Source organism: Streptopelia decaocto (assembly GCF_964273445.1).
Source record: "Streptopelia decaocto genome assembly, chromosome: 21".
NCBI lineage: Eukaryota > Metazoa > Chordata > Aves > Columbiformes > Columbidae > Streptopelia > Streptopelia decaocto.
In genome coordinates, this window is record NC_138676.1 from 5596203 (window position 1) to 5622925 (window position 26723).

General features: G+C 61.6%; 2 protein-coding genes across 4 annotated transcripts; one reads left to right on the forward strand and one right to left on the reverse strand.

Moving 5' to 3' along the window:
* Positions 1-1340: 1340 nt before the first annotated feature.
* Positions 1341-15811, forward strand: ROBO3 (roundabout guidance receptor 3; the record flags this gene model as incomplete). Its single annotated transcript, XM_082070414.1, has 25 exons — positions 1341-1470; positions 4302-4628; positions 5281-5438; positions 5519-5639; positions 5721-5859; positions 7822-7949; positions 8032-8156; positions 8908-9079; positions 9167-9375; positions 10458-10539; positions 10641-10809; positions 10896-11072; positions 11466-11580; positions 11665-11878; positions 11951-12063; positions 12136-12307; positions 12705-12890; positions 12973-13084; positions 13162-13256; positions 13339-13548; positions 13618-13768; positions 13846-13998; positions 15127-15233; positions 15449-15535; positions 15606-15811. 25 exons carry the CDS (start codon positions 1341-1343, stop codon positions 15809-15811), a joined length of 3858 nt encoding a protein of 1285 aa, XP_081926540.1.
* Positions 15812-15871: 60 nt separating this feature from the next.
* On the reverse strand, positions 15872-24228 carry ROBO4 (roundabout guidance receptor 4). 3 transcript variants are annotated; one of them, XM_082070349.1, is made up of 20 exons: positions 24160-24228; positions 24005-24040; positions 23648-23926; positions 23434-23572; positions 23232-23359; positions 22115-22227; positions 21797-22016; positions 21596-21717; positions 20914-21085; positions 20686-20836; positions 20494-20609; positions 19453-19605; positions 19068-19356; positions 18093-18977; positions 17892-18005; positions 17641-17760; positions 17401-17550; positions 16988-17313; positions 16789-16893; positions 15872-16707 (listed from the first exon to the last, which is right to left on the reverse strand). In XM_082070349.1, the coding sequence occupies exons 1-20, from the start codon at positions 24221-24223 to the stop codon at positions 16568-16570; spliced, it is 3822 nt and encodes a 1273-aa protein (XP_081926475.1). In that variant the 5' UTR covers positions 24224-24228; the 3' UTR covers positions 15872-16567. The 3 variants fall into 3 exon arrangements, with proteins under 3 accessions (XP_081926475.1, XP_081926474.1, XP_081926476.1); XM_082070348.1 differs by having other exon boundaries at positions 23648-24040; XM_082070350.1 differs by lacking the exons at positions 20914-21085; positions 21596-21717 and having other exon boundaries at positions 23648-24040.
* Positions 24229-26723: the final 2495 nt, after the last annotated feature.

Below are 26723 nucleotides of genomic sequence, written 5' to 3' on the forward strand. Positions count from 1 at the left end.
ATCCTCCTGCCCCAGCAGGAGAAACGGAAAAGCTTTGTGGTCTTATTAAATTAATATTTATTTACTTTTGCCATGCCCGGCAATGAGAGGGAGGGATGGATGAATAATGCATCGTACCCAAGACCCCCGGAGTGGAGATTCGGCGTAGCCGGCAGTGCTGGGATCCGGCACATTGGGTGGGATCCGGCGCATTGGGTGGGATCCGGTGCATTGGGTGGGATCCGGACAGCCCCAGGGATGCAGGTGAAGCTGAGCGTTCCAAATGTGCGCCGAGGGCCAGATGTGCGGCCAACGCAGCCCCGGATTGGGGGGAACACGCTGGTGTGAGATCTCCAGGTGTGTGCCCAGATGTGCGATCACCCATATCATATTAGCACGTCCAGATGTGCGCTGGTGTGAACCAGATGTGCACGTAAGCATCCCTGTGCATTCAGGGGTGACCCCCGGGATGCTTCCAGCTGTTGCCCCCAATGCACATGCATCTCCAGCCTGCCCAGATGTGCTTTTCCGTTGCACTAGATGTGCACATAAAGTACGTCTCCTTCTCCAGCTGTTCCCCAATACCTCCCAGATGTTCGCACTCCCACACCAGAGGTGCATGTTCACACCCCTCCAGATGTGAAAAGCCACACATACCAGTCCCACTATCCAGATGAGCACCCTTCACCCCATTCTGCCCCTCGCACCCCGATGTGCACACAGATGTTAAACCCCTCTCCCAAGGTGACGGGGCGCATTGCTTCACATATCAACCCCTCCTCATTAATTAAGCGGCTAATTGCTAATTAGGAATTCAGGAGACATCTCGCAGAGGTTCCCACTTTTCCCCCCGCTTCCCGTGTTGGCCGCGCCCCCCCCCGCCTTTCCCCTCCTCCGGACCCGGAGGCGGCGCCGCGGGCTGAGCCGAGCTCAGCTGAGCCGTGCTGGGCTGAGCCGAGCTCAGCCGCGCTGTGTCCGGATCGTGCTGAGCCGAGCCGAGCCAAGCCGAGCTCAGCCGTGCTGAGTCGTGCTGGGTCGGGTCGTGCAGAGCCGAGCCGAGCCGGGCTCAGTCGTGCCGAGCCTTTCCGTGCTGAGCAGAGCCGAGCCGAGTCTAGCCGTGTCTTTCTGGGTCGCACTCTGCTGAGCCGAGCCGTTCTGGGTCGGACCTTGCTGAGCCGAGCCGTGCCACTCTGGCTCAGACCGTACTGAGCCGAGCCCAGCTGAGCTCAGCCGAGCCGAACCAAGTCGAGCCGAGCTGGGTCGGATCGTGGTGAGCTGAGCCTAACCAAACCCAGCCGTGCCGAGCCGCTCTGGGTCAGGCCGTGCTGAGCCGAGCTGAGCCGAGCTTAACCAAGCCCAGGATGCTGCGGTACCTGCTGAAGACGCTGCTGCAGATGAACCTGTTCGCCGACTCGCTGGGGACCGAGGGCTCCAACTCCTCCCAGCTCCTGCTCAGCACCAACCAAACCATCGGGCTCCCCCTCGGCAACGGTACGTGGCCCCTTGTCCCTCTGTCCCATTGTCCCGCAGTCCCCCTGTCCCGCTGTCCTGCTGTCCCCCGGTCCCGGTGTCCTGCTATCTCGGGATCCCGGTGTCCCAGTGTCCCGCCGTCCCCCCGTCCCACTCTCCCTGTGTCCCGGTGTCCGCCTGTCACGCTGTCCTGGTGTCCCTGGGTCCCACTGTCGCCCTGTTCCCTGGTCCCGCTGTCCCCGAGTCCTCTAGTCCTGGGACCCACCTGTCCCAGGGTCCCCCTGTCCCAGTGTCCCCGATCCTGGTCCTGCAGCCCCGATCTGGGGACCGACCCCCCGCGGACGGGTTCCAGGTCCCCAAATCGTCCCCATATCCCCACAGTAGGAGCTGCCCCGTGTCCCCAGTCTGGGACCAAGCCGGTGTCCCCCAATCAACACTGTGTCCCTCACTCTGGGACCAGCTCTGTGTCCCCAAACCCACCCTCAGAGCAGTGATCTCGTGTTCCGAAATAGTCTCCAGGACTAGCCCTGTGTCCTCAAATTGGGAGCGACCCTCTGTCCTCAAACCAGCCCCTAGACCCCAAACCCGGACTGACCCAATGTCCTCAAACCAACACTGTGTCCCCAAACCAACTCTGTGTCCCCAAGTCCATCCCCAGACCCTCAACCGGAACCAATCCTGTGTCCCTAAACCAACTTCACGTCCCCAAACCAGATCCCAGACGCCGAGCCGCGACAAACTTGGTGCTCCCAAATCAGCCCTAGTGTCCCTAAACTGACCCCATGTCCCCAAAAAATCCTTGTGTCCCCAAACCAACCCCCTGACCCTGAGCTGGGAGAGAACCTGTGTCCCCAAACCAGCTGTGTGTCCCCAAACCAACCCTGTGTCCCTAAACCAACTCCGTGCCCCCAAGCCAGGAAGGAGCAGGGGGACAGAGAGGGACAGCCGGGGCCAACTAGGGTGGTGGTGGATGTCATCTCAATTTTAAGCCCTTTTTGAGCTTTTCCCCCTCTCTTTGGCTCTGAGTGACTGATCGGGGCGGGAGGGTCCCCAAACCCCCGTGGGCACAGGATGGGGCTTGGCCTGACCCCCCGCTTGTCCCAATTAGCCACCGGGCTCAGCTGTGGCCCCCTTGCCCCCCCCGCTTTTGTCACCCCCCCCGCTGCTGCCCCATGGGGTACCCGGTACCCCGCAGCATCCCTCCCCGTCCCCATGGCAGCCGCATCCCGTCGCCATGGCAACGCATCCCGCCCACCCAGGGCGTCCCAAATCTCACCTCACCCCCCGCTTAATGCTCGAGTGTGCAAAGGGGGACACACACATGCGTGGGGTCACTCTCCCAGTGACAGCAGTGACACTCGGTGACCACAGCCTGAACTGCACTGGGGACACTGGGCTGTGACAGCCGGACCCGGCCAGTTAGATCGCAGCGTTAATGAGTATTAATTATTAATGAGTATTAATTATACCCATGCCCTAGCAGCAGGGATTTTCCTGGAACAGCCCCACAGACCCAATATGGGTTTTTTGTGTGATTTTTTCTTTTTTATTATTATTTTTTTTAAACTTAAAATGAAGGAGTTACCAGCTCTGCTACAGAAAATCATCACTTGCAGGTGATGGAAAAAAATCCCATTTTTTGGGGGAATTCAGCCCCAAGTCCATTTCCCCTGTGATGCCCAGTTAGAAACTGGGTGGAAAAGGGGCGTTACTGGGAGTTGAGTTCCGTTGTTCCCCTGGCCTGTGTCCGAGGTGTGACACCCACTCAGTCCTGCTGCCACCCCCTCAGCACATGCCCTGTGGGGGGGGAAACGCTGGGCTGAGACCTGGTCATACTTCATCTCACCTCCTGGGGGGACGGTGTGGAGATACATCAAAATGAGATATGGCCACACTTCATCTCACCTCCTGGTGGGGGTTGATATATCAGGCTGAAACCTGGTCACACTTCATCTCATCTCCTGGTCATCTCACCTCTGGAGGGGAAAAACATTGAGCTGAGACCTGGCCACACTTCATCTCACCTCCTGGTGAGGGTTGATATATCAGGCTGAGACGTGGTCACACTTCATCTCACCTCCTGGGGGGAAAAAACCACTGGACTGAGACCTGGCCACACTTCATCTCACCTTCTGAGGGGTTGTGTCACACCAAGCTGAGACCTGGCAACACTTCATCTCACCTTCTGGTCATCTCACCTCCTGGGGGGGAAGAACACTGGGCTGAGACCTGACCACACTTCATCTCACCTCCTGCTGGGGGATACACCACACTGAGACCTGGCCACGCTTTGTCTCCCCTCCTGGTCATCTCACCTCCTGGGTGTGGGGAATTACACTGGGCTGAGACCTGGTCACACTTCATCTCACCTCCTGGTGGGGGTTGATATATCAGGCTAAGACCTGGCGACACTTCATCTCACCTCCTGGTCATCTCACCTCCTGGGGGGGGAAAACATTGGGCTGAGACCTGGCCACACGTCATCTCACCTCCTGGGGGGTTGTGTCACACCAAGCTGAGACCTGGCCACGCTTTGTCTCTCCTCCTGGTCATCTCATCTCCTGGGTGTGGGGAATTACATTGGGCTGAGACCGCCTGATGGTGGTCACACTTCATATCACCTTCTTGGGGGTTTGTGTGGAGATACTTCAGGCTGAGACCTGGCCACACTTCATCACACCTCCTGGTTATCTCACTTCCTGGGGGGAAAATCATCAGGCTGAGACCTGGCCACACTTCAGCTCATCTCCTGGTCACCCAAGAAACCCGACAGACGATGCTCACACCCCCAAAACCCCTCATCCCCACCTCCCTGGGTGACAGTGGGGACGTCCCCCGATTTTTCCCCCCAGGCTCCCACCCCCAGCTGGAGGACACCCCCCCCCGCATCGTCCAGCACCCCACGGACCTCCTGGTCTCCAAGGGGGACCCGGCCACCCTGATCTGCCGAGCCGAAGGGCGCCCGGCGCCGGCCGTCGAGTGGTACCGGGACGGGGAGCGGGTGGAGACGGACCGTGAGGACCCCCGTTCGCACCGCACGCTCCTCCCGGGGGGGTCCCTGTTCTTCCTGCGCACCCTCCCCGCCCGCCGCGGGAAGCCCGACGAGGGGGTCTACGTCTGCGTGGCCAGGAACTACCTGGGGGAGGCCACCAGCAGGAACGCGTCCCTGGAAGTGGCCAGTGAGTGTCCCCTGGGAGGAACATTGCGGGTGACAGGGGTTTGGGGAGGGGGGTGGATTTTTAGGGCGTTACGGCGTTAGAGCCAAGGGTGGTGGGGGGGGTGAGGGGTGCGGGGCTGGTGCTGGGGAGTGGAAAGAAGTGAAAATGGGTGAAAATAGATGAAAAGGGTTGAAAAGAGGTGAAAACGATCGAAAAGAAATGGAAATAACCGGGAATAACTGAACATGAAAATACGTGAATGTGAGTGAAAATACTTGGAGGTAAACGAAAAGAAGGGGGAAATAAGGGAAAAGAAGTGAAAATAGGTTAAAAAGTGAAAACAGTTGAAAATAATGGAAAAGAAGTGAAAAGAAACGAGAATATCTGAAAATTAAGGGAGGAATATAAGTGAAAATAGTTGAAGGTAAATGAAAAGAAGTCAAAAGAAGGGAAAATAGATGAAAATAAATAAAAAGAAATGAAAAGAATTGAAAAGAAATGAAAATGAGAGTAAAGAAATGAAAATAACGAAACATATCACAGCCCAAGGGGCAGGGAAACTGAGGCAGGGCCGGGGAAACTGAGGCAAGGCCAGGGAAACTGAGGCAGGGCTGGGGAAACTGAGGCAGGGCTGGGGAAACTGAGGCAGGGCTGAGTCCCGTGTCCCCCCCAGTGCTGCGGGACGATTTCCGGCAGCCCCCCGGGGACGTGGTGGTGGCCGCGGGCGAACCCGCCGTCCTGGAGTGCGTCCCCCCCCGCGGCCACCCCGAGCCCAGCGTCTCCTGGAAGAAGGACGGCACCCGGCTCAGCGACAAGGACAAGCGCCTGACGGTGAGAAAAGGGGGTTTTCCCCCCAAATAGGTGTTTTTTGGGGAGGTCAGAGTCCCCCCGTTGAGCCGTGCTCCCGGCAGATCCGCGGTGGGAAGCTGATGGTGACCAGCGCCCGCAAGAGTGACGCCGGTGTCTACGTCTGCGTGGCCACCAATGTGGTGGGCGAGCGGGACAGCGAGCCGGCCGAGCTGGTGGTGTTTGGTGCGTTGGGATGGGGGTGTCACTTTGGGGGTGGTTTTGGGGGAACACGGCGTCCCGGCAGGACTGACGAGCTCCCCGCAGAGCGGCCGGTGTTCGGCAAGAGGCCGCAGAACCAGGCGGTGCTGGTGGAGGGGACGGCGGAGTTTCCCTGCGAGGCGCTGGGGGACCCGCGGCCGGTGGCGCGGTGGCGCAAGGAGGAGGGGGAGATGCCACCGGGAAGGTAAGGCGGGGTGAGGGGCTGGGGGGGCTGCGGTGCAGCCAGGGGCATTGCCACATGCTGGCCTTGCATGCTCAGAGCATCATGCATCCCTGTTGCATCCTGTGCCACCGTGGCAGCGAGTATCCCCATCGCATCCTGTATCCTGCGTCCCCATTGCATCCCGCATCCCTGTTGCATCACATCCCACATCCCTGTTGCGTCCGGCATCCCTATGGCAGTGAGTATCCCCAATCGCATCCCACATCCTCACTGCATCCTGCATCCCCATCACATCTTTAATCCCCGTCACATCCTGCATCTTCATCCCATCCTGTGTCCTCAGCCTCATCCTGCATCCCCATTGCATCCTGTATCCTTATCACATCCTGCATCCACGCCACATCCCGCATCCCCATCACAACCTGCATCTTCACCGCATCCTGGATTGTTGTAGCATCCTGCGTCCACTGCATGTTGCATCCCCCTCAAATCCTGCATCCCCCTCACATCACATCCCGCATCCCCATCACAACACATCCTGCATCCCTATTGCAATCCAACATCCCTATGGCAGTGAGAATCCCCATTGCATCCCGCCTCCTCACTGGATCCTGCATCCTCATCACACCCCACGTCCCCATCACATCCTGCACCCCCGTCACATCGCATCCCTGTTGAATCCTGCATCCCTATGGCAGCAAGTATCCCAAATCACATCCTGCATCCCCATTGCATCCTGCATTGCCATCACATCCTGCATCTTCACCGCATCCTGTATCTCTGTAGCATCCTGCATCCCCATGACATCCCGCATCCCCATAACATTACATCACGCATCGCTGTTGCATCCAACATCCCTATGGCAGCAAGAATCCCCATCGCATCCTGCATCCTCACTACATCCCACATCCCCGTTGCATACTGTATCCCCATCACATCCTGCATCTTCATTGGATCCTGTATCCCCATCACATCCCACATTCCCTTCAAATCCTGCATCCCCATCACATCCTGCATCTTCATCGCATCCTGGATCCTCAGCCACATCCCGCATCCCCATGGCAGCAAGTATCCCCTCGCATCTCACATTGCTATCACATCCCGCATCTTCACCACATCCCTGTAGCATCCTGTATCCTCATGGCATTGAATATCTCCACTGCAGTCCCATCACGTCCCACATCCATTTGCATCCTGCATTCTAATGGCAGTGAGTATCCCCATCACATCCTGCATCCCCATCACATCACGTCCTGCATCATTACGGCATCTCACATCCCCTCACATCCCACATCACTGTCATATCCCGCATCACCACCGTATCCTGCATCACCATCACATTCTGCGTCCCTATCACATCCCACATCCCCATCATATCCCATGTTCCTGTCACATTCCGCATCTCCATCACATTGCATCCCACATCCCTGTTGCATCCTGCATCCCCCTGACATTGGGTATCCTCATCACATCCCCCATCCCCGTCACATCCTGTTTCCTCACCGTATCCTTCATCCCCATCACATCCTGCACCCTCACTGCATCCTCATTGTATCCCACATCCCCATCACATCGCATCTCTCATCCCTGTCGCATTGCAAATCCCCATCGCATCCCACATCCCCATCACGTTCTGCATCCTCACTTCATCCCACATCCTCATCGCATCCCGCATCCCTATAGCATTCCACAATCTCACCGCATCCTGCATCCCTGTCACATCCCAAATCCTCATCACATCACATCCTGCATCCTCACTGCATCCCGCATCCCTGTTGCAGCACATCCCACACGGCCATCACATCCCGCAACCTCGCTGCATCCCGCATCCCCATCACATCCCGCATCTCCATCGCATCACATCCTGCACTCCTGTCACATCCTGCACCCTCGCCACATCCCACATCCCACGGCACCCTGCGCCCTCCCGGTGCCCCGGCACCCTGCCGGCACCGTGGCCTGGTGGGGTCCCCATGTCCCCAGGTGGGAGGTGCTGCCTGACAACACGCTGCGGATCCGGCGGCTGCAGGTGGAGGACGAGGGCACCTACACCTGCATGGCCGACAACAGCGTGGGCAGGGCGGAGGCGTCCGGCACCCTCACGGTGCATGGTAAGGGGGATCCCCGAGGGAGCACCCATGGGTGCTGGCAGAGCAGCTGGATGAGCCTTTTTCTCTCCCCGTGCCATGGCAGTGCCGCCACAGCTTGTCACCAGCCCCCGCGACCAGACTGTCAACCCCGGGCAGAGTGTGACCTTCCAGTGCCAGAGCAAGGGCAACCCGCCGCCCGCTGTCTTCTGGCAGAAGGAGGGCAGCCAGGTGTGTCCCCAGCCCTGTGTCCCTCCCTGTTACTGTCCTTGTCCACATCCTCATCCTCATTCCTGTCCTCATCCTCATCATCTTCATCCTCATCCCATCCCCATCCCATCCCCCATCTTCATCCTTATCCCCATCCTCATCCTCATCCTCATCCTCATCCTCATCCTCATAATCCTCATCCTCATCCTTATCTTCATCCTCATCCCCTTCCAATCCTCTTCCTCATCCCAGTCCAGCTCCATCTTCATCCTCATCCTCATTCCCGTCCTCATCCTCATCCTTATTGTCCTCATCCTCATGCCCATTGTCACCATCCTCATCCTCATCCTTATTTTCATCCTCATCCCATGCCCATCCTCATCCCCATCCTCATACTCATCCACATCCCCATCCCCATCCTCATCCTCATCCTCATCCTCATAATCCTCATCCTCATCCTTATCTTCATCCTCATCCCATTCCAATCCTCTTCCTCATCCCAGCCCAGCCCCATCTTCATCTTCATCCTCATCCTCATTCCCGTCCTCATCCTCATCCTCATCCTTATTGTCCTCATCCTCATCCCCATTGTCCCCATCCTCATCCTCATCCTTATTTTCATCCTCATCCTTATTTTCATCCTCATCCCCTTCCCATCCACATCCCCATCCTCATACTCATCCCCATCCCCATCCTCATCCTCATCCTCATCCTCATCCTCATCCTCATCCTCATCCTCATCCTCACCCTCATCCTCACCCTATCCCCCCAGACGCTGCTGTTCCCGGCCCAGCCCCCTCACGCCACGGCCCGTGTTTCGGTGAGCCCGGCTGGCGCCATCACCATCACCGCCGTGCAGCCCAGTGACGCTGGCCACTACCTGTGCCAGGCCATCAGCGTGGCCGGCAGCGTCCTGGCCAGGGCGCGCCTGCAGGTGACAGGGGGTAAGTCCCACGCCGGCAGAACACGGGTGCGCTCGGTGCACGAGTGACACCCAGAAATCCTGTCCTTCCCCCCACTTTTCACCGTAGCGCTGGTTGAGCACCCACCGCTGGCATCCCCGGGTCCCGCTAACCGCACGGTGCTGCTGGTGGGTGCCACGGTGTGGTTGCCGTGCCGGGTCGGGGGTGGTGACCCCCCAGCCAGCGTGGGGTGGCTGAAGGACGGGAGTGCCCTGGTGGGTGCCCAGCCCCGTGCCAGCCTGCTGGAGAACGGCACCCTGCAGATCACCGGGCTCCGGGTGAGCCGGCACCCACCCCTGGGGCACCCGTGGGTGGCACTGCAGGATGGGGGGCCTGGGGGTCGGGATGCTCAGGGTGCAAAGGGAGATGGGTGCTCAGGAAAGTGGGTGCAATGGGTGGTGGGAGCTCAGGTGGGTGGATGCTCAGGTGGGTGGGCGCAAGTGGTGGTGGGTGCAAAGGGTGGTGGGTGCTCAGAGTGATGGTTGCAAGGGGTGGTGGGTGCAAAGGGTGGTGGGTGCTCAGAGTGATGGGTGCAAGGGTTGGTGGGTGTGATGGGTGGTGGGTGCTCAGAGTGATGGGTGCAAGGGTTGGTGGGTGTGATGGGTGGTGGGTGCTCAGAGTGATGGTTGCAAGGGGTGGTGGGTGCAAAGGGTGGTGGGTGCTCAGAGTGATGGTTGCAAGGGGTGGTGGGTGCAAAGGGTGGTGGGTGCTCAGAGTGATGGGTGCAAGGGTTGGTGGGTGTGATGGGTGGTGGGTGCTAAAGGAGGTGGGTGCTCAGGGTGGTGAGTACTCAGGGTGATGGTTACAAGGGGTGGTGGGTGCTCACAGTTGTGGGTATCATGGGAGGCGGGTGTGATGGGTGGTGGGTGTGATGGGTGGTAGGTGCTCAGGGTGATGGTTGCAAGGGGTTGTGGGTGCTCACAGTTGTGGGTATAATGGGAGGTGGGCGTCAGGGGTGATGGGTGCTAAAGTGGTGGGAGCTCAGGGTGATGGGTGCTCAGATTGGTGGATGCAACGGGTGAGTATTTGGGGTGGTGGGTGCAAAGTGTGCTGGGTGCCCAGGGTAGTGGGTGCTCAGAATGGTGGGTGCTCAGGTGGTGGGTGCAAGGGTTGGTGGGTACAGAGGTTGGTGGGTGCTAAAGGAGATGGGTGCTCAGGTGGTGGGTGCAAAAGGAGGTGGGTGTGATGGGTGGTGGGTACTTGGGGTGTTGGGCACAAAGGGTGCTGGGTGCCCAGGAAAGTGGGTGCAAGGGCTGGTGGGTGCTCAGGTGGTGGGTGCTGAAGGTGATGGGTGCTTAGGGTGGTGGGTGTTGAGGTGACAGGTGCTCAGGGTGATGGGGCAGGAGCTCTCCCCCCGCAGGTGACCGACTCTGGGCACTACGAGTGTGTGGCCACCAGCTCGGTGGGCGAGACGCGCTGGGGCGGCTCCCTGGAGGTGCAAGGTGGGTGACAGGGACATCACCGTGCTGGGGACGTCACTGCGCCAGGGACACCGTGGCACTGGGGACGAAGCCACCCTACATCTCCCTGCATCTCCCCACAGAGGAAGGATCCAACCTCTCCCCGCCACCCCCCCAGTCCAGTGTCCTCCCCAGGCCGCCCTCCACCCCTGTGGTCACAAATGTCACCCAGACCAGTGTCACCTTGAGCTGGCAAGGGAACGAGGACAGCAATGGCACCCATGTCACCTCCTACATCGTGGAGGCTTTTAGGTATCTCACAAGTGTCTTCTCTGGCTGCAAGGGTGACGTGGTGTCTCAGTGCCACCCCCTCATTGGTCACTCCTGTCCCCCAACAGCCAGGCGGCGGGTGGCCCGTGGCAGACAGTGGCAACTGACGTGGAGGGTGACAGCCACACGGTGAGCGGCCTTGTCCCCGACACCATCTACCTCTTCTTGGTGCGGGCGGTCAACGCTCACGGGCTCAGCGACCCCAGCGGCACCTCGGAGCCCGTGCGCACCCAAGGTGAGACCTGGTGGGGACACTGGTGGAGGTGGCCATGGACCTACCACCCATGGGTCTATCTCTGCTTGGGGACAATGATGAAGGTGCCAGGGCACCCAGCACCCTTGGGTGCATCCCCACTTAGTGATGCTGATGGAGGTGCCCTGGCACCCATCACCCTTGGGTGCATCTCTGTTTGGTGATGTTGATGGAGGTGCCCATGGACCCAGCACCTTTGGGTACATCCCCACTTGGTGACACCAGTGGAGGTTCTCAAGGACCCACCACCCTTGGGTGCTTCCCTGCTTTGTGACATTGATGGAGGTTCCCAAGGACCCACCACCCTTGGGTGCATCCCCACCCAACGATGCCAACAGAGGTGCCCATGTCCCCACCCCTCTCTCCTGTCTCCAGCAGCCCCCAGCCCCACGTCACTGGGGCCGGACCCCCAGGAGGTGCAGCGAGACCTGGCACGAGTGGCCGTGCACCTCCAGGAGCCCGTGGTGTTGCCAACGGGTGCTGTCCGCCTCTCCTGGACCGTGAGTGCTGCCCCACACTGCACCACCGCCACCGGGCACCCAGCGCCGAGCGTCCCTCCACCCCACGTCCCCTCGTGTCTCCAGGTGGAGCGGCCACCGCCCTTCCTCCAGGGCTACCGGGTGCTGTTCCGGCGGCGCGGCGGGCGCTGGGAGGAGGCGCGGGCGGTGCCGGGGGAGCGGGGGCTCCTGCTCACCCACCTGCGCCGCGGCCAGGACTACGAGGTCAAGGTCAGGCCCTTCTTCCAGCAGCTCTACGGCCCCGACAGCGCCGTGTGCGCCCTGCGCACCCCCGAGGCGGGTGAGTGCAGGGACGGAGGGGACGGTGGGAGTGTCACCTGGAGATGACACGGCATGCATGTCCCCCCGGTAGTCCCCAGTGCCCCACCACGAGCTGTCAGCGTGGCCAGGAACGGCACCAGCGTCCGCATCTCGTGGCAGCCGCCGCCGCCAGCGGAGCAGAACGGCGTCATCCGCGACTACCAGGTAAGGGCGGGTGGCACGGCAGGTCCCCTCTGTCTCCCATGTCACTGTGTCCCCATCATGTCCTCACTCCAGATCTGGTGCCTGGGCAATGAGAGCCGCTTCCACATCAACCAGAGTGTGGAAGGGACGGTCCTGGCGACGGTGCTGCGGGGTCTGGTCCCCGGTGTCCCTTACCGCGCCGAGGTCGCTGCCGCCACCAGTGCTGGCGTGGGCGCCCGCAGTGTCCCCATCCCCATCCACATCGGTGAGTGTCCCCATGAGGGTCACCATAGTTGGGGGTGGCAGGGGTGAAACCACAGTGTCCTCATCTGCATCGGTGAGTCCCATGTCACTGTGTTGGGGGTGCAAGGGTGACCCCACAGTGTCCCAATTCCCATCCACATCAGTGAGTCCATCATCACTGTGGTTGAGGGGTGGCCTTGCAGTGTCCCCATCCCTTGTCACCATGGTTGGGGGTGGCACAGTTGAGTACACAGTGTCCCCATCTGCATCCACATCGGTGAGTCCCTTGTCACCACAGGTGGGGGTGTCAGGGGTGACCCCGCAGTGTCCCCATCCACATCGCTGATCCCCTGGTCACCATGGTTGGGGGGTGGCAGGAGCGACAGGGACGGCTCCTCATCACCCCACGTCGCTTGCAGCCCCCCCGGTCGAGCGTGACATGGGGACAGCAGGTGGCACCAGCGTGGCCGAGCGCGTGGCAGCAGTGGCGCGGCAGCCGGCCTTCATCGCCGGCGTGGGCGGCGCGTGCTGGGTCATCCTCGCCGCCTTGGCCGCCTGGCTCTACGGCCGCCGCCGCAGGAAGAAGGAGCTGAGCCACTTTGCCGGTACGGGGGGGTGGGTGTCACCCCGGGGACACCCCCACCCTGGCACCCAGCACCCCCCTGCACCCCCCACCTCTCCCCACAGCCTCCTTCGCCTACACGCCCGCTGGAAAGCAGATGGGCACCGCGGGGTGCCGGCGCGGCCCCTCGCCCTCGCCTCTTTCTGCAGTCGCCTTCCCAGCACGTGGCAGCCCCAGGTAACCCCCTCTGGACCCCCAAACCCCCTGGAACCCCAACGCCTTCCCCCATCACCCCGTCACCTCTCTCCTCGCAGGGCGGCCGCCGGCGGGGGTCACCCGTGGCTGGCGGACACGTGGCGCGGTGGCGGCACGGCCGGTGCCTTGGGGACCACCGAGCGATACTACAATGGTGAGGGGGTCACCACGGGGGTTGGGGGGGGGATTAGGGGGGGATCACAGCAGGCACTGATGGCACGAGTTGTGTTCCGCAGCTGCCGGCATCACCCGGTACATCGCCCAGATGGAGCAGTTTGGCGCGGGGGCTGGCGAGGGGCCGGTGTACAGCACCGTGGAGGGGGTTGGTGAGGAGCTCCGCACCTTCCACCGGCCCTTCTCCCAGCATGGGACTCCTTACATCGGGGGAGGACCCCAGCCCATTGATACCCCGGCCCCCCAGACTCCCTGCGGCCGAGCCGAGCATGGTAGGGATGGGTTGGGGGAACATGGGTGCCAGTGGCGCTGTCCCCTCCCTGCATCACTCCTTGCTGCAGGGGCCAACGGGAAGACGCGGGGACACCCAGTGAACCCCCCCGTGGTGACCTGGACGGAGCTGCTGCCCCCGCCGCCCTCGGCCAGTGAGCTCAGCCACTGCGCCCAGGAGGAGGAGGAGGAGGAGGATGAAGAGGAAGATGCAGCCGGAGGGTGAGTAGGGAGGGTTGGGGGAGGGGGACACAGGGTGTGCTGGTCCCAGCGTCCACCCCGTGGCCCCCACCCTGCAGGTTGGGGACAGAGGAGTGGTACCCCAGTGAGAACGTCCCCTGTGTCACCATCGCATCTTCACCCACCTCCTCCACCGCCACGCTGACGCCGTCACCCCACACCGCCGAGGATGTCCCCAACCTGCGTGACCTCCAGAGCCCCCGCCTGCCCCGGTAGGAGAGGGACCTCGCTTGGTCCTTGTGTCATCAGGGTCTGGATGTCCCATCAGGGTCTGGGTGTCCCATAAGGGTCCAGATGTCCCATCAGGGCCCAGATGTCCCATCAGAGTCTGGATAATCCACCACAGTCCAGGTGTCCCATCACGAATGAGCCACGTTGTCACAGTGTCACCTTGCCATGCCATTGTGGTCCAGCTGTGTCATTGGGCTCCAGATGTCTCATAGGGGTCTGGATGCCCCATTGGGCTCCAGATGTCCCACTATGGTCCAGATGTCCCATCACAAGCCACCTTGTCACTATCTGGCCCTGCAGTGCCACCATGTTCCAGCCACGTCATTGGGGTCTGGATGTCCCACCACAATCCAGTCACGTTGTTACTATCCTGCACTGCTGTGCCATCGTGGTCCGGCTGTGTCATTGGGGTCCAGATGTCCCATCAGGGTCTGGATGTCCCTTCATGACCCATCCATGAAGATGTGCACTGGCCATGTTGTGACATCCAGCTGTGGCCTCATGAACATGCTGGGACATTGCCATCCAGCTGTGCAGTCATGGCCCAGCACCCCACCACCTGATGGTGCTGTTGCAATCCAGCTGTGTCAGTGTGACCCTGGCACATCACTGCAACACAGCTGTGGTAACAGATGACAGCTGTACCACTGCAATCCAGCTGTGCAGTGGCAATCCAGCTGTAAGGTGATGCAGCTGTTTATCCACGAGGCAACTGTGCATCCACAAACCAGCTGTGCTACGACCCAGCGGAGTGTCAATGACCCAGCTGTGCACCCATAATACAGCTGTGATTTGATCCAGCTGTGTTGCAATCCAGCTGAGCACCCACGACCCATGTCTGCAGATAATAACCAGCTGTGCCATGATCCAGCAGTGCCACAAGTCATCTGACCATTCACATTCCAGATGTGTTACCACAATCCAGCTGTGCAATACTGCAGCAGTGCAGTTGTGCCACGACCACACACCAGTCTGTCAATATCCAGCTGTGCCTCGGTCATCCAGCTGTGTTCATCCTCCCCAGCAGTGGTTTTACATACATCCAGATGTGTGTGTGCATAGCTGTGCTGCTGTTATCCAGCTGTGCTTCTCCCGTTGTTCTTTACCAGGCCCTCCCGCCACGGCACCAGCACCCCACCACGGGCACCCAGCACCCCACCGAGTCCTGATGCTACCGAGGGCCACCAGCCCCGACCCCGCTGCCCCGCCGGCACAGGTGAGCCATGAGGGGACATTTTGGGGGGTGTCACCGATCGGTGGGGCTGACGCTGCTGTCACTACCAGGGAAAACCCGCAGGGAGACCCCGAAAAGTCACCCGAAAGCCAAATGCAGGAACTACCGCCGGGAAAAGCAGCAGGGAGGTGAGTGGGGGACACGGGGGGATTTGGGGGATCTGGGGGGGTTCAATCCTGTCCCCTCTCTCTCCACAGACCTGCCGCCACCACCACTGCCACCGCCAGGTGACACCCCCGGCCCCTCGCCAGAGCACAAGGTCGCCCATCGCCCTCCCCGTGGCGGTAAGCCGGGCTCACCGGGGTCTGAGGGGGGTGTCACTGGTGAACCCCAACCTTGTCCCCTCCCCTGCAGACGAGGTTGTCCCCTACAAAGCCCCCTGCATGCCCCGGGGACACGCGTCTGGCAGCTGCTCCACCACGGGCAGCGTCTCGTCCCGCGGCTCCACCAGCTCCCGCGGCCACGGCTCGGGGCGCAGCCGGACACGGGGGGACCGCGGTAAAGGGACCGGCCACTGTCACCGTCCCCCGTGTCCCTGCCCAGCGCAGGAGAAGCGATGAAGCAGAGGACGAGTCAGTGGCGTGGTTGGGGACATAGGGATGGGGACACGGTGGGGACGGGGGGGATGCTCTTTAATTTCTGAGTGACACCATGGAAATAGGGTGACATGGAGCCAACGCCTCGTGGGTGACAGCACGAGGCGGGGACACGGGTGCTTGCGGGGGGGACAAGGACAGTCAGGATAGACAAGGATGCTTACAGAGTGATGAAGAACCTGGGCACAAGGACAGCTGGGAGGGATGAGGACGCTGGGGAGGGACAAGGATGCTCAGGAGGGATGAGGACCCTGGGGACAAGGACAACTGGGGGGAGGAGGATGCTCAAGAGGGATGAGGACCCTGGGGACAAGGATGCTCAGGAGGGACGAAGACGCTCAAAGGGGAAACAATGACATTAGGGAAGGACAAGGTGGCTTGGGAGGGATGAGGACACTTGAGGGGGCCAAGGGTGGTCGAGGTGGGACAAGGACACTGAGGAAGGACGTGGATGGTTGGGAAGGATGGGGACAAAAGAAATGAGAATGGTCAGTGGGGATGAGGACAGTGATGGGGACAATGGACAAGGACACTTTGGGTGGATAACGGATGGTTGGGGGATGTTGAGGAAGGACGGGGACACCTGACGAGGGTGAGGACACTTGGGAGGAGGTGGACTCTGGGGAGGGCTGAGGACACTTGGGGACAACATCCATCCTGGTGCCACCCACCCTCCATGGGTGGCCTTTTCGAGCAGAAAGCCCCTTTTTGGGCAACCACTTAATAAAACTGCATTTTAGCTGAGCTGAGGCAACTGTGGCCTTGTCGCGTCCTCCCCCTTGGGGACATCCATGCTCCTGTCCCTTCTGTCCCCTGCTCTCCACCTGCCCTGGCCCAGGGGCTGCCACTCCCGTGTCCACCTGGGAAGGAAAGGGGACATTTTCCAGTGCCCCGCAATGGGTGACACCCCCAGCGCCCGTCACCTCTGCGTCAGGGCTCACCGTGCCGCGGGACCCCCAGCGCTGTCCCCCACTCCCAGGTGGGGATGGGGACGCTAGGTGAGAAGACTCTTTCCAAGGGTGACGGTGATGGTGGTGGTGAGGGACCTGCCGGGAGTTGGTGGCATCACCACGGTGTCACGATGGGGCCACATCCCAGTGGGAGGTGACGATGTTTGGGGTCTGGGGACACGTGGCTCACCCCTGTAACCACCATCGATGTCCCCGAGGCCAAAGCCGAGGCCATCGACGGCCACGGCCAGGGCGCGGGCGAAGCTGGCGTCCAGGAGGAAGGAGCCGTCGCAGGAGCTCACCAGGCTGCAGCGGGCGCTGGCAAAGTTGTCCTCGGACACCGACCCCCACCCGTTCAGCAGGGACCCCCCTGGCGAACCCCGCGTCACTGGCCGCTCTTCCTCTTCCTCCTCGTCCTCCTCATCCTCCTCACCCAGCTCGGAGGCTGGTGGCCCGTAGATGTAGCCATAGGTGTGCAGCGGTGAGAAGGACCGCGGCGTGGTGGGCACCAGGGGGCTGCAGGGGACACAGTGTGGACAGAGCTGGCACCGGGGGACACTACCAGTGTGGGAGTGTCCCAGGGGCAGGTGGTGTCCTGGTCACCTGGGGCAGGTGGTGTCCTGGTCCATCTCCAGGTCCTCGGCCACCTGCTGCGGTGTGAGGACACCATCGCTGAGCGCTGGTGAGAGGCGCCCGGTGACAGGGGACATGTCCCTTGGGTGCTCGGTGGGTGGGGACATGTCTTTGGAATACCTGGTGGCCAGGAACATGTCCTTTCGGTCCCTGGTCACCAGTGATACGTCTCTGCGGTACCTGGTGACCAGGGACCTGTCTTTGGGGTACCTGTTGGCCAAGAACATGTCCCTCCGGTGACCAGTGACTGGTGACATCTCCTGAGGGTGCCCGGTGGCTGGAGATGTGTCCTTGGGAGGCCTGGTGGCTGGTGACATGTCCCTTGCGTACCTGGTGATGAGGAACACGTCTCTTGGGGCTTTTGGTCACCAGTGATGCGGTCCAAGGGGCAGCTGTTGTCCAGGGACACAGCTCTGGTGTCCTTGGGGTACCTGGTGACCATGGACACGCGCTTGGGGTACCTGTTGGCCAAGAATGTTTCCCTCCGGTGACCAGTGACTGGGGACATGTCCCTGGGGTGCCTGGTGTCTGGGGACGTGTCCTTCACAGTGGACGGTGGCTTGTCCTTTGGGTACCTGGTGGCCAGAAATGTGTACCGTGAGTGCCTGGTAACTGGTGATGGGTCCCTGGGGCAGTCGGTGGCCAAGGACATGTTTGAGTACCTGGTGGCCAGGAATGTGTCACTGCGGTGTCTGGTGGCTGGGGACTTCTCCTTGGGGAGCCTGGTGACTGGGGACATGTCCCTTGGGTTCCCACTGGCTGGGGACATGTTCCTCTGGTGCTTGGCCACTGGTGATGGGTCCCTGTGGTTCCTGGTGGCTGGGGACATGTCCCTCTGGTGCTTGGTCACTGGTGATGGGTCCCTGTGGTTCCTGGTGGCTGGGGACATGTCCCTGGGGTACCTGCTCCCCAGGAAATTGTCCCTGCAGTGGCCAGGGACCTGGGACATCTCCTCGGGGTGCCTGGTGGCCGAGGTCGTGTCCCTCTGGTGCCTGGTGGCTGATGGTGGCTCCTTGGGGTGCCTGGTGGCCAGGAACGTGTCCTTGGGATGCTCAGTGACCAGGGACTTGTCCCTTGGGTGCCTGGTGACAGGTGACACATTCCTGGTGCTCTCAGTGACTGGGGACATGTCCCTGGGGCGCTGAGTGGCTGGAGACGTGTCCCTGGGGATCCTGGTGACTGAGGACACGTCCTTGGGTCTCTTGGTAGTTGGGGACATGTCCCTGGGGATGCCAGTGACCAAGGACACATCTTTGGGGCACCTGGTGACCGGGGACATGTCCCTGGGGATCCCAGTGACTGGGGACATGTCCTTGGGGTTCCTGGTGACCGGGGACATGTCCCTGGGGATCCCAGTGACTGGGGACATGTCCTTGGGGTTCCTGGTGACCGGGGATGTCTCTCTGGAGATCCCAGTGACCGAGGACACATCCTTGGGATACCTGGTGACTGGGGACATGTCCCTGGGGCTCCTGGTGGCAGGGGACACATCCTTGGGGCACCTGGTCATGGGGGACATGTCCCTGTGGCACACGGTGGCCGCACACCTGTGGGTGGAGGGGACACGCTGGCTTTTCTAGTTCTATCAAGGTGGGGGAACCCATCCGTGTCCCCAGGGTGGGGACACCCAGACTCACCGTGTCACCGGTGGGTGCCAAGCTTGAGGTGGCGCTGGGGGTGTCACCAGTGACCCGGTGACACCAGAGGCCAGCGAGGCGCTGCCCCTCCGTGGTTTTGGGGAGCTGAAGACTGGCAGCTGCCGCGGGTCCCCTCCGGCCACCACGGCGGTGGCGGTGTCACCATTGTGTCCCCTTCTCTGAGGCCACCCAGTCACCAGCCCCAAATCTGTCCCCCACTCACCTCCGCTGCCGGTGACAGGGACATGGCCACTGGTGAGTAGCGGGGTGCTGTGCACTTGGTGCAGCTCTGCATGGTGGGGGACACAGAGCCATGAGCCACCTCCTGTGTTCCCTCCATGTCCCCTGTGACTCCTCCATGTCCCCTCATGTCCCCCAGACCCACCTGGCTTGCAGATGCATTCCCAGGGTGCGGGGCTGGGGGTGCTGGGGGTCGTGCGCACCCCGGGATGTCCCCCTGTGTCCCCAGGGGGTGGCAGGTTCCCCCCCCGGATTGGGGGTGTGGGGGGCCCGATGCTCGGCGGCTCCAGGGACAGGGCTGGAGGGGCGAGAGGGGGCACCCATGGGTGCTGACCTGAGTGTCCCTTGTCCCCTTCATTCCCCAGGGCCCTGACACCTGTAGAGAAGGTCTCACAACAATGGGGGCACCCGAGGGGGTCCCATGGCTTGGGGGGGAGGGGGGGCCATGGCGTTGGTAGGGGGTCACATGGATCTAGGGGGGGATCCCACAGCACTGGGGGGGTTCCCTGACTCTGAGAGGGGTCCTATGGCTCTGGGGAGGGTCCCATGGATTTGTGGGGGGGGGTCCCATGGCTGTGGAGGGGTTTCCATGACTCTGGGGGGCCTCCCATGGCACTGGGTGGGGGTCCCATGGTTCTGAGGGTGTCTCATAGCTCTGGGGGGGTTCCACAGCACTTGATGGGGGTCCCATGGCTCTGGGGGTGGGTCCCAACCCCCAAGGGGCTCACTGGAGGGGTGGGGGTCCCATGGAGCTGGTGGGGGTCCTGTGGCACTGGGTGGGGGGGTCCCATGGCTCTAGGGGAGTTCCACAGCACTTAATGGGGGTCTTATGGTTCTGGGGGGGTCCCAGCCCTCCAGGGGCTCATTGGAGGGGTGGGGGTCACTGGGGGTGGTCCCATGGCACTGGGGGGGTTCCTATGGCACTGGGTGGGGGTACCATGGATCTGGCCGGAGGTCCCATGATTCTGAGGGGGTTCCATAACTCTGGGGGGATCCCACAGCACTTGGTGGGGGGTCTTATGGCTTTGGGGGGGTCCCAGCTCCCCAGGGGCTCATTGGAGGGGTGGGGGTCACTGGGAGGGGGTCCCATGGCACTGGGGGGGATCCCATGTCTCTGAGAGGGTCCCATGGCATTGAGGGGGGAGTTCTATGACTTGGGGGAGTCCCAGCCCCTCAAGGGTCTCACTGGAGGGGTGGGGGTCCAGGAGGCGGCTGCTGAGGCTGCTGCTGCTGCTGAGGTTGGGGGGGGCACATCCAGGTTTCCAGGGGCCACTGAGCCACGGCGAGTCACCAGCCACCAGCCTGCGGGGCCAGAGGTGTCATCAGGGTGTCCCACCCCTGTGACACCCCCTGTGTCCCCCCCTGCCCCGGCGCTGACCTGCGGTGAGCTGCGGCGTCCCGGCTGGCCCGGCGCTGGCACAGGAGGAGGAGGATGGCGAGCAAGGCCACCCAGAGCAATGAGCCGGTGGCCGCGATGACAACAGGCTGCCGCAGCACCCGGACCACTCCGGTGCTCCCCGCCGTCACCCCTGCAAGGTGCCACCAGCGTCACCCCTGTGCCACCACCTCAGCCCCGCTGCACCCCACCTTGTCCCCTGTGCCCTACCGAGGACACTGCAGGTGGCATTGCTGGGGACACCCAGCCCCGCGCCGTTGAATGCTGCCACCCGGACGCAGAATTGGGCCCCAGGGGTTGTGGGAAGGGTCTCCAGGCGGTGGGTGCCTCCGTCCACAGTCCTGTTGGTGGGGCGCTGCCAGCCCTCCCCCACCGACCAGACCTGGGGGCACCGAGAAGATGGAAACCCCCAGGTGAGTCCTCTTGATGGACCCTCGTTGGTGGATCCCAACAGGATTGACCCCCTTGGATGGACCCCTTAGATGAGTCCCCTGACTGACCCTCATTGATGGATCCCTCTTGGATGGATGGACCCATTTGGATCAACACCCCTGGGATGGACCCTCATTGACGGCCCCCCTTAGATGGATCCCCTTGATAGACCCACATTGATGAATCCCAACATAATTGACCTCCCTTGGATGGGTCCTCTTAGATGAATCCTCTTGATGGACCCCCATTGATGGATCCCTCTTGGATGACCCCCTTGGATAGATCTCCTTGGGTTAGATCCATTTGGATGACCCGCTTCCTTAGACTGACCCCTTGGATGGATCCCCCTGGGTGGATTCCCCCCTTAGATGGATCTCCTGGGATGGATGTCCACTTTGGTTGGCCCCACCTTGGCTGGATCCCTCTTGGCCAGAGCATCCTCATCCCCACCATCCCAAACCTGGTAGCCCTGGATGATGCCGTTGTGGGTCTCACCAGGAGGTGGCTCCCAGCTCACGACCACGGTGCCGTTCCCCGTCTCTGCCTGGCCCACAGTGACGCGCTGGGGTGCCGCGCTCGGCACTGCCGGGACAACCACACTGAAACACCTGGGACCCCCAACCGACCCCACCTACCCATCCATCCCTCATTCCCAACACACCTTCTTCAGGTATCCAGAGGTGCCTGGTGTTGCTGTCCAAGCCCTGGGTCCCACCTGAGTAGGGTCTGACCTTGAACTCATACTTGTGTCCCCTACGGAGGGTGGGGATGGTGGCACTGAGCTCCCTCCCCACGTCCTGCTGGAACCAGGGGGTGATGGTTGGGTGTAGGCAGCGGTACAGCACCACATAACCCTCTGGAGCCGGTGCTGGCACCAGCATCTGGAGATGATGGGAAGGGTTACCAGATGGGATGGGACACGGGGGTGGAGCTCCAGCCTCATCCCCATGTCACATCCCACCCTTCCGGCGGGGACAACCTGCCAGCGGAGGCGGACGGCGGCGGCGGGCAGCGTGGTGCCGTTGTCCAGGTGGAGCCGCACAGCCAGGAGGTCTCGTGGGGCAGCGTCCCGTCGGCCGGGTGGTGGCCGCTCTGTGGGGCAAAGGGAGGGTGACAGCAGGAGGAAGGTCCCTGGGCACCTGCCCAGAACCCACCTCAGATACCCATCCCTGGAGACCCTGATATCTCCCTGGATGGACCCACTCAGATGGACCACTTGGATGTACCCCCCTTAGATGACCTCCTTGGATGGACCTCCCTTGGATGGCCCCCCATGGATGGACTTTCCTTGAATGACCCCTTTGGATGGACCCCTCTTGGATGGACCTGTCTTGGTTGGACCTTCCCTTGCACACCCCTTGGATGACCTCTTTGGTTGGACCTCTCTTGTTTGGACCTCCCTCGGACAGACCTCCCTTGGTTGCACATCCCTTGGACACCCCTTGGATGACCTCCTTGCCTGAACCTCTCTTAGATGGATCTCCCCTTGGGTGACATCTTTGGATGGACTTCTCTTCGATGGGCCCCCATGGCTAGACCTCACTTGCTGGGCCTCCCTTGGACCTCCCTTGGATGACCTCCCTGGATGGACCTCTTGGTTGGACCACCCCTTGGGCGACCCTCTTGGATGGACCTCCCTTGGATGAACCTCCTTTGGTTGGACATCCCTTGAACACCCCTTGGATACCCCTTGGATAACCTCCTTGGTTGGACCTCCCTTGGGTGACCTTCTTGGATGGACCTTTCTTGGATGGAACTTCCTTGGTTGGACCTCCCTTGGACCTCCACGGATGATCTCTTTGGATGACCTCCCTTGGCTGGACCTCTCTTGTTTGGACACCCCTTGGATGACCTCCTGGGCTGAACCTCCCTTGGATGGTTCTCCCTTTTCGTGACCTCCTTGGATGGACCCCTCTTGGTTGGATGTCCCTTGGTTTGACCTCCCTTGGACACCCCTTGGATAACCTCCTTGGTTGGAACCCCCTTGGATGAACTCCTTGGATGACCCCCACAAGATGGCCCCATTTAGATCCCCTCACATGGCCCCCTAGATGACCCCGGGTGACAGTGGTGGCCGCGGATGTCCCCTCACTGACCCTCCACGCGCAGGCGGGCGGTGGCGGCGGCGCTGCCCAGCTGGCTCTGTGCCGTGCACACGTAGGTGCCGCCGTCGGCCAGCGTCACCGCGAAGAGGCGCAACGTGTGCTTCTGGTCCACCTCGTGCCTGCGGGCATCACCAGCTCATGGTCCCCCGTCCCCACCCCGGGGAGGTGACACCCCCACCCTGCCACCACCCACCTGCCCCATGGGAGGTCCCCGCGCTCCTTGTGCCACTGCACCCGTGGCGCTGGGTCCCCTTGCGCGTCGCAGCCCAGCTCCACCGTGTCGCCGGCCGCTGCCACCACGTCACTCGGGCGCCGCACGATGGTCGGCTTCTCTGTGGGGTGACATGGAGGAGGTGCCACCGAGGCCACACAAGGTGTCCCCCACCCGTGGGTGACGCTTGGCTTACCCAGGACAGCGACGCGGGCGCCCCGGCTCTCCCTCTCGCCCGCCGCGTTGGCTGCCACGCAGACGTAGAGCCCGGAGTCGCTGCGCCGCGCCGGCGTCACCCGCAGCTTCCCCTCGGTCACCACGTACCGCCCGCCGCTCACGTCCAGGGTCACCCCGTCCTTCTTCCAGGTGACACGGGGCTCGGGGTGCCCGGAGGGGGGGACGCAATCCAGCTCCAGGGCTTGTCCCGCCGTGGCCACCAAGTCCCCCGGCTGCAGGCGGAAATTGTCCCGCAGCGCTGCGGCCGGAGGGGACGCCGTGGGTTGGGGGGGGACGGTGGATTTTTTGGGGCCCCCCACCCACATCCTGTCCTTACCCGCTGCAGGTTGGGGTGTCTCGGGGAAGTGGCAGCCTGTGGGTGACACAGAGGCCGATGGGTGCGCTGAGTGCGGGCTCAGCCCAGCTGGGGCAGATTTTGGGGGAATATCGGGGGAATTGGGGGAGTTCTGCGCCCCCCGGGGCCGCACTCACCTCCCCGGTGCAGCCCGGCCAGGCAGAGCCCCAGGGCCAGCGCCGCCGCCCAGCCGCCCGCCATGCCCATCCCTGTCCCCCCAAATCCCCGTCACCCCCGGCGGCACCGGGGCCGGATCCCACTCCGGATAGGGGGGGACAATAGCCGGACGCGGGGGCCGGGAAGTGACGGGGCGGCGGGAGGGGACGGACGGACGGACAAACAGCTCAGCTGGGCTGTGGCAGTGGGAGCGCCCAGTGGCACCAGCAGCACCCGCAGTCTGGGGACACCGGTGGTTAATGAATTTAATTAGTCAGAAGAAATTCCCCCCCTGTATTCAGAGGAAGAAAAGTCAAGAAACGAGCTTTTGAGCGGAACCGTCAGTAGGGACAAGAGTGAACGGTCCAGGTTCTCCCAAGCTCTGCAAGCTTAAATTTGTTACTTTGGGGACACCGGTGATTAATGAATTTAATTAATCAGAAGAAATTCCACCCCGTCCCACCCCCTCTACACTCAGAGGAAGAAATGAGCTCTTAGCTGGGGCCATCAGTAGGGACCAGAGTGAACACTCCAGGTTCTCGCAAGCTTAAATTCATGTGTCAGCAGGTGCGTCGAGCCCACCCGTCCTCAGCCACCACCCACCCCTTGTGTGTCCCCCCTGCACCCCGGGGTTGTCACCCTGTCCCACAAAGTCACCCCTGGGTGCCACCGCGGGCTGGGCAGTAGTTTAGTTTATTGGTTAGTAGCGCCCCAGCACCCCAGGGTGCCCCGGGACCAGGTTTGCACCCTAAACCTGTTTCCCGGGAAGACCTGGGAGGGGGGCGGTGGCGCGTGCCCCAAAACGGGGGATTTTCACAGAAAATCCAGGCGCGGGGAGGGGGAGCAGCGGCGGGGGGCCGTGCACACACGGGGCGCGGGGTCCTCGCTCGGCACGGCCCCCGCGCGCTTGTGCACGCTCCGTGTCGTGGTTGCACACTTGGTGCAAGCTCTTTTCACCTGTTCCATGCATGCAGCTTCCGCGTGCTCCACGCACACTTGCTGCAAGTGCTGCATGCACACTTCCTTTGCACGTGCTTTGCATGCTCACTGCATGCTCTCTTGGCATGCTCCATGCATGCCCCTGCATGCCTCTCCTCACACTCTTTGCACGCTCGCTGCACACTCCATGAACACTCACTGTGTGTGCTCCACGCCCACTTTCTGCAAGTGCTGCATGCACGCTCTCTCCTCACACTCTTTGCACGCTTGCTGCATGCTCTGTGCACGCTCTCTCTGCATATTGCATGCATGCACTCTCCTCACACTCTTTGCACGCTCGCTGCACACTCGGTGAACACTCACTCTGCGTGCTCCATGCCCACTCTCTGCAAACGCTGCATGCACGCTCTCTCCTCACTCTTTGCACACTCGCTGCATGCTCTGTGCACACTCTCTGCAAACACTGCGTGCACACTCTCTCCTCATGCTCTTTGCGCGCTTGCTGCACACTCCATGCACGCTCTCTCTGCATATTGCATGCATGCTCTCTTCTCACACCCTTTGCACGCTTGCTGCGTGCTCTGCGCACACCCTCGGCAAGCACTGCACACACAGTCTCTCTTGCACACCGTGCGTGCACCCTCTTTGCACACTGCATGCGTGCTCTCACTGCACACTCTGCACACACTCATTCACACCCTCTTGCACTATGTCTGCATGCCCTGTGCACGTGCCCTTGCACACCGGGTGCACGCTCTGCCTGCAAGCTCCATGCACACTCCCTCCACTCTCTCTGCACACGCTGTGTGACACATCTGCACACGCTGCGTCCACTCTCTCTGCACGTTGTGCACGCAATCGCTGACGTGATCTGTACGTACCCCGTGTGCTCCGTGCACGCTGCCCTTGCACCCGACGTGTGCACTGTCCGCATGCTCCGTGCACGCTGTCTCCACACACTGTGTGCATGCTCTCTGCACGCTCTGTACATGCCCTTTTGCACGCTCCGTGCATGCTGTCTCTGCATGCTGTGTGCGCACTCTCTCAGCGTGCTGCACGCATGCTTTCTCTGCATGCCCCATGCATCTTGCTCTGCACACTGCATGCACACTCTCTTTGCATGCTCTGTGCATGCCCTCTTGCAAACTCCATGCATGCCCTCTCTGCACGCTGCATGCACGCTCTGCATGCTCTGTGCATGCCCTCTAGCACACTCCATGCATGCTCTCTTGCACACTCTGCTCACTCTCTCTGCATGCTCCACGTGTGCCCTCTTGCACGCTCTGTGCATGCTCTGCACACCGTGTGCACGCTCTGCATGCTCCATACGTGACCCCGCTGCGCACCACATGCACGCTCTCCCTGCGCGCTCTGCACGTGCCTTCTTGCAAACTCAGCGCCTGCTCCCTCTGTACACTCTGCACGCTCCGTGTGTGCCCTCTTGCACGCTCTGTGCATGCTCTGCACGCTGTGCGTGCGCTCTTGCGTGCTCTCTCTGTGCACCGCATGCTTGTTTGCTCTGTGCATCCTTCTGGCACACTCCATGCACGCCCTCTCTGCACACTGCATGCAAGCTCTGCGTGCTCCGCGCATGCTCTCTTGCACA

Bases quoted from the DNA above. Each gene is read 5' to 3' on its own strand.
- ROBO4 (XM_082070348.1), bottom strand. From the start codon at position 24,223: ATGGCGGGCGGCTGGGCGGCGGCGCTGGCCCTGGGGCTCTGCCTGGCC. The intron at 22,017-22,114 runs GTTGTCCCCGCC...CATCATCTCCAG, and splicing joins CCGTCCGCCTCCGCTGGCAG to ATGCTGGTGCCAGCACCGGC. The intron at 16,708-16,788 runs GTGAGCCCTGAC...TTTCCTTCCCAG, and splicing joins GCTGGGGGTCCCGCGGCACG to GTGGACACGGGAGTGGCAGC.